Source organism: Erithacus rubecula (genome assembly GCF_903797595.1).
Source record: "Erithacus rubecula genome assembly, chromosome: 2".
NCBI classification, from domain to species: Eukaryota; Metazoa; Chordata; class Aves; order Passeriformes; family Muscicapidae; genus Erithacus; species Erithacus rubecula.
In genome coordinates, this window is record NC_136685.1 from 97,691,498 (window position 1) to 97,698,230 (window position 6,733).

General features: G+C 48.6%; 1 protein-coding gene across 1 annotated transcript; it reads left to right on the forward strand.

The window, feature by feature from the left end:
- Positions 1-1,137: 1,137 nt before the first annotated feature.
- Positions 1,138-3,428, forward strand: LOC306797935 (cystatin-like). The gene is made up of 3 exons (XM_079297619.1): positions 1,138-1,431; positions 1,902-2,015; positions 3,024-3,428. The coding sequence occupies exons 1-3, from the start codon at positions 1,153-1,155 to the stop codon at positions 3,099-3,101; spliced, it is 471 nt and encodes a 156-aa protein (XP_079153745.1). The 5' UTR covers positions 1,138-1,152; the 3' UTR covers positions 3,102-3,428.
- The last annotated feature ends 3,305 nt before the right edge of the window (positions 3,429-6,733 follow it).

The following is a 6,733-nucleotide window of genomic DNA, read 5'->3' on the forward strand; positions in this document are numbered from 1 at the left end:
TGGTTCTACTGATGGCACACAGTATTACAAACTTTTGCAATGTTATCATGAGTCTTCTGTTGCTTGGTAAGTTCTTTAATTACCAGCTTCTTTGTTTATGTGGTTATTAGTGAATTTCTATTTTATAAAAAAAGCACCTGTGATAGAGCAAGATAGCTGCACTCTTCAGAAATGCAAAATGCAGCTTTATTTCATGAAACAGGTGCCTTTTATTCATCAGCTGCAGAACATTATTTTTTTCGCCGAGCTTTTTTTTTCTCCTTATAATTGCTTTGTTTCAAGTCCTGATTTTGTGGGGTTTGGACTGGCAATAGCCAACAAGTGCCGCTTGTTTCTGTTCGGGTGATTTTGGCGGTGTTCATCCTGGGGCTCTGAGTGCCTGGTCTATGGAAGGTATCGCTGTCCATGGAGGGGGGTTGGAGCGAAATGATCTTCGGAGCTCCCTTCTAGCCCAAGCCATTCCATGATTATTTCTCTTGCTGCAAGAACAACCCCAATGTCCTGGCAGTGTTAGCTCGGTTTGTTGCCAATTGCAGGGATTTTTCCATGCTGGATATTGCCGGCATGCAGGCTGCCTTTCCCGTCAGCAGACAAGCCCTTTCCACTACAGGGCAAGCTGTGGCTATTCAGCTGCAAAACCTCCTCCTCTCTCAGCCTAACAACTCCGTGAGGCCTTAATTTCACCGGAGCTGCCTCCCTCATGCTATATTAAGTCCTGTCTTTCCAAACTTAGGGTTCCTGATGGGAAGGACATAATGTTGTTTATGGGAGCAGACGTGAAGCAAAGCCATCCCCTCTGGGAATCCGCCTCAGCCCCTCGAAGAGTAATGAGGCAACACCAGCGCCGCGGAGGCAGAGGTAGAAAATTACTCAAGGTGTTTTGTGCTACACCGGTAGCTTAAAATGCTCTGTGGCTTTTGTTTTCCCTTCACAATAAAGGAAAATAAATACAAGAATAACCCGCGAGGAGGATGAGTCTGGGAAAAGCCTCCAACTTCCCGTGCAAGAAAGCATCCTCCCCCTTCTCCTCCGCTTTACGGCTCCCCCCTCCCTCCCCGATCCTGCGGGAGATCTCGGCCAACGCCGCCGGGGCGGGACAGTCCGGGCTCGGCCCAAAACACCGCCCGGCCCGCCCCGCCCCGCGGCTTTAAAATGGCTGCGGCCGTGAGGAGGAGCCGGCAGAGCGCAGTCATGGCGGCCGAGAGAGTGTCTGTGCTGGTGCTGCTGGCGGCGGCCCTGCTCTTCTTCGCCGGTGCCGTGCGAGCTGCCGAGCTGCGCCCGCGGCTGGTGGGCGCCCCGCAGCCTATCGACGACCCTGAGAACGATGAGGGGCTGGAGCGGGCTCTGCAGTTCGCCATGACGGCGTACAACAGGGCCAGCAACGACATGTACTCCAGCCGGGTGGTGCGGATCATCAGCGCCAAGAGGCAGGTGAGCGGCCGGGGCGGCACTCGCGGAGGGGCTGGGAACGAGCCCGGCCGGATTCCTTTGGGGAAAGGGCAGACCGCCAGCCTCAGGGCCTTTGCACGCTGTCGTTCTCTTCCTCACAGAAAGTGAGTAAAAGCCTTGTTTCATATCTTGGCTTCTCTCAGTCCGAGTGACCTTGAGTGCTGCGCGCTGTGGAAGGAGCCGGTGGCTTCCCTGCGCTGCTCGTGAGCTAACACGTGTCTCTGCTTATTGCTAAGGAAGCTGCTTTGTGGGACATGTTTACTTGGATTTGGCTCCTGTTTCCAAGAGGGTGCCAAGTGCCTCTTGCTTGGAGGTTGACACATACCATTCCGTCTGTACTTTCACAATCTGTTTTCCATCACTGCCTGCCTCTCTCTCAGGCTTCTCTCCACAGACAGCCTTGATCCGTGTGCTGTGAGTAAAGTTCCCTCTACTGACTTGTCTTGTTTCAGATCGTGGCTGGAGTCAAGTACATAATGGAAGTGGAGATTGCCCGGACAACCTGCACAAAGCCAGCAACTGATATCCAGCACTGTGCGTTCCATGAGGAGCCCCAGATGGCCAAGGTAGGCTCCAGGGCACAGCCTGCTAACACCCACCCCTCCCTGTTTCCAGCCCCATCCTGCTGGCTGGCTTCACACAGATGGCTGTGGTCAGTGTCCCCTAGCTGTCTCACTGACATCAGAGACCTTATGCCTTTATTCTTAGCAAGTCAAAGCAAGTTTTGCCCTTGTGGAACTTGTCTTGCCAGTTGATGTCAGAGAAGGCAGGGTGTTTTGGCTGTTTAAGTGGGGCTCAGGCTAGAGCAGTGCATGTGTCTCAGTCCTCTTAAGAAGTAATCATGGTTTGGATCAGAAGGGTATGAGAGGAAAGTCTGCCAAGCCTACAGCCTCCTGGCTCTCAGCCTGAGGTCCTCAGTCCCCACAGAATTCTCATCTCTTCTTTCCCGTGGTGATGTAAACATGGTATAAACATAGTTGGCATGCTTTCCTGTGGGACTTGTGTTGCTGTGAACAAACCTTTGGGCAAAGCACTGCCTGAAAGTACATCAGCCCATCTCTCTATGCCCATCAAGCAGTTAAGCATTTGAGCTTTGTGGGTGGGAGCACTAAATAGTGCCTTCATCTGGCCTGAATTTTTTTGCATAGTGCTTCATTCCTTCTGATGGCAGCAAAAGGATGTATGTGCCCTTTGTTCCTGCATGTGTGACAGGTGTAGCTGCAAGTAAGAGAAACACAAAACTGGTGTGTACCATTATGGCAACTGCCATGATTTGACACAGATACATGTGGCTTAGCTGTGCCTAGGAGCTTATGTTTGAGTATTATCCATGCTGAAAGCTTTCCTCCCTGAGTGGATGAAGGAGATAACCTGATCCTCAGCAGTGCTGACTGCTCAGCTTAATTTCTTAGGGTTTATTTAAGTGATGTGACTCGCTCTGAGCACAAGAGTGCTGTTCCAAAATACTTGTCTGGAGATGGCAAATCTGGAGAGCCACAGGAGTGAAGAGTAGTGGTAAATGACACTGTTTTGTCCTCTTATTTTTCTAACTACTTTTTTCTTTCTCTCCTTAGCACACCATTTGCAACTTTGTAGTGTTGACTGTTCCTTGGCGAAACCAAGTGGAGCTGCTGGACAGCAAGTGCGAGTAAGCCTGTCTAGATTCCAGCAGAGACCTGCAACCAGTTGTTCAGATTTAGAAGAAAAAGGCAATAACACAAACTGAGATGGGCTTTATCAATGCCTGTAACTTGGCTACTGACGTCTGCTTGTGCTATGCAAATTAAACCATGTAACTTCACTTTTAAAGCACAGTATGATCTCAACTTTTTCTTCTTTGGAATTATTATTTTAGAACAGCTGTTTTGGTCTTCTAAAGCCTTTCCAATAAATTCACTCCAGCATCAGAATTCTTATTAAAACCCCTTGGTTATGGGTTAAGTGACTAATGTAAACATAAAAACTTAATTAATAATTGCCATGTGTGGTTTTTTTTGAGCTTCTGCTGTCTTGGAGAGAGTGCTTGCTTTTAGTTGTCACCTATACTACCCTTCCTGAATAATGGGATGAGAAGGAATATTGTCCTGATCACAGAGGGAATAAACCATGCCTGCTTGTCCCATAGCCTGGCCTGTGGTTTTGAGTAAAAGATGGGAGCCTTACCTGTTTTCACTGAAGGAACTCTGCTTTGGAAGTCTCTTGATTTTGGAAGATTAGTTGAAGCTGGTCATGAGATAACAGTGGTTTTGGGTCTTGGCTGCTGTACTGTTCTGTTCTAAGGCTGTAAGGAAGGAGGATGCTCCCCTTGAAAAAAATTACATTTTCAGGTAGTAGGAGAAGGTGCCAAGTCGAGAGAGTCTTGGGAGTGGGTGAACGCACTGTGGTGAACAATGGGGGTGGCTTCTTGTTTTTTCACAGTCCTGATAAAGTAGTAAATTACTTATCTTGTGTTTTTGTTTTTCTGTATTTTGAAGTAAACCTTGTCCTTTTGGTGTAAATCTCAGCTATGGATACAGCGAGCTCAGCTCCTTGGGAGTGCATCTTCTGTGGGTTGTTCTTCCTGCCAAGGGAAATGCCACTTCCCATCATTGCCAAGGTTTGCCAGGCTTGCAGTGAATGTTAGGCAACATGTTGATTCATGTTGGGAGGATGAGCTGGTTGCCTGGCACTAAAGATCTGCATCTGGGTTGTGCTCAGATCCAATAGGAATAAATCCCTGTTTTCCCTCCTTGTCATTCCATTCTTAGTGCTCTGCATGACTGTGGCCTATTTTTCCTTGCCAGCCAGGTCAGTGACTGCATCTTTCCATTGGCTGACCCTGGAAATCCTGGGTCAGGCTGCTCAGGTGCCCTCAGTTGTCCTTCTCTAGCTCCTCAGTACATACATGCTTATTCCCTGGCTTCCATCTGCACAAGGCAATGGTGAAGGGATTCCCTCACAACTTTAGGTGAGTTTGCCTCTGTTAATCTTTTATCCTCTTGGCTTGAGGATGGGTGATTGCACTGGTCTCCTTCAGAAAGATCTAGGCAAGAAATGAAGGTGCAGATAGACATAGAGGCATTTCCAGCACTTTGTTATATTTATTAACCAGCAGCTCAGAACAGCATGGGAGAAAAAGAGTGGCTGTTCCAAAGAAGATGAGAGTTTGTTAGGAGCTCCTGAATCTGGAGGTGCTGCATTTTCCTGTTGAAATGACAGTGACTAAGGGAATAAATGAATGGCACAAACCTACCCCATGCTCACAAGGTGCTGAGTGTCAGCCTTAGTGATTATCCCACCTGGAGGAGTGCCAAAAAAGCCTGACCTGATTTAAACACCCTCCGCTGTGGGCTGTTACTTTGCATTTGCAATAGACTAAGAGCATTAGTGGCAGTTCCTCTGCCAAGTGCAATTTTCTTCTCAGGTCTTTCTGCTTGGCTGGCAGTGCACTGGGCCAGCTGAACACCGAGCCCTCATTTTTAGCTGTATTCTCTGCCTGACTTTTTCAAAAGTTGGTGTCAGATGTTAACAGGTGATGAGAGAAGTGCTTGTTTCTTTCTGAAACTTAGTAGAGAGCTTTGCTGCTGTTACAGCTCATGCACTTAAGGCTTTTTCCTGGTTCTGGTTCTCAGGGACAGATGTAGGGCTAACTATGTGAGAAGTGTAGCTCTCCTTAGCAATGCCTGCACTTGCAGGCCTGTTCACATGGACTTGTGGCTCCCAGCACCTGCTGATGCTGCTCCCTGGGTCATAGCCCTGCAGGGTTTTTCTGAGATTCTTGAAGCTGTATCAACACTCCTGCAAGGTATGGGCACTTCCCTGTGCACACAGCTGAAATGGCAATTTCCTGCAATTATGGAAGGAAATAGCCATGTGAAGATTTGAGTCACCCTGCAGCCCTCAGTCTGGGCCACCAAGTGCTGTTGCTGATGTGAATGCACTCAGGATGCATTCCTTAGTCTAAGGCAAGGAGACATCTTAGTGAGTGTTTAAAGATGCCTGGTGGTTTGTATTTATTGCTAACATGTAGTGCCTTAGAATCCTTAGGATGGTTCCCTCAGAAGGTCAAATTTACCCATCAAACACCCATTCAGTTTTGACTCTTGGTGCTTTCTCTTGACATGGGGGAAGGAAGATTTCATGTCCCTTTCCTTGTGGGATGCAATGGTCACCTGGAGATCATTTCTGCAGGGTTGAGTAGGAAAGTGTCCTAAACTGGATCACTGCTGGCAATGCTGAGCCTTTCCATGACTTGTCACTCAGCTTTGGTGGTGGCCTGCAGGTGAGAAGGTGGGGGGGCAGCTGCCTGTTTCTCCTCTCTGGATAGCATTGTCCCAGCTGGTGAGGAGGACTCATTCTTGAGTAAGAAGAGCAGCAAACTTGCAGGCTGCACAGTACAAATCCCTTCTCCCTGCTGACTTTCTGGCATGGGTTGTGGCTCACTGGGACAGCAGATCCTGGGGCAGGACCCAGGGCTTGAGGTGACACATGCTAAAGCCTCCCTTGTGTGTCATTGCTCACTCACAGGGCATTGCCCAGCCTCCATGAGCTGGAGGGCTCCTGCTGGCAGGATTTTGCAGCAGGGAAGAAAAGGAGAAGCTTAGCTTAGCTGCTGATCCCTGTGATAAGCTGGTGGATGAGCATTGGGTGTGTGCTGGGTGCTATTTTTAAGCTTTCTGGAGGCAGATGTGGGTGTGTGTGAGCATAGAGGTGATGATGGGGAAAACCTTTCCCTGTTTCCAGCTGGAAAAGATCCCCAATGGCTCATGATGCCCTCACTGTATCATGCCTTGCTGGGAGGCACTTTATTTTCTTCTCCATGAGCTGAGAAACTTCATACCTTGTGCCCTGCCAACTCCTCCTCTTTTCAGCATCCAGCTGCAGAAGAAATTTGGACTTGGGCCAGGTCAGGGAATGAATTTTATATCTTGAGTACAAAAGCTAGCAAAAGAAGAGTTGTTTCAGTGAAATAGTGATGTTTACACTAAGCCTGCCCCTCTCCCTTGTCCTAGGTGGTCTCTCCATCTGTACTGGTGAGTAGTGGGGTTTTTCCCCTTCTTGTGGGGCCAAGGAGGGAAGCCCTGACATCCCTGGAGGAAAATTACCATCTCCAAGTGCCAGAACTGGCTAAAAGCAGGAGGAGGCTGGAGAAAAAAATTGTCTGGGCTTTAAGGGTGACTTTGCAAATGCAGCTGTGCAGTTCTGAGCACATCCAGAGCCAGTGGGACAGATCCCTTCAGGTACCATGGTGCAGCTCAGCTGGGTGACATTGGATGTCCCAAGCTCTGTCTGTTCAGAATCACAG

Coding starts and splice junctions, on each gene's coding strand:
- LOC306797935 (XM_079297619.1), top strand. CDS start 1,153: ATGGCTGCGGCCGTGAGGAGGAGCCGGCAGAGCGCAGTCATGGCGGCC. Junction 1,432..1,901: donor TCATCAGCGCCAAGAGGCAG/GTGAGCGGCCGG, acceptor GTCTTGTTTCAG/ATCGTGGCTGGAGTCAAGTA. Junction 2,016..3,023: donor AGGAGCCCCAGATGGCCAAG/GTAGGCTCCAGG, acceptor TTCTCTCCTTAG/CACACCATTTGCAACTTTGT.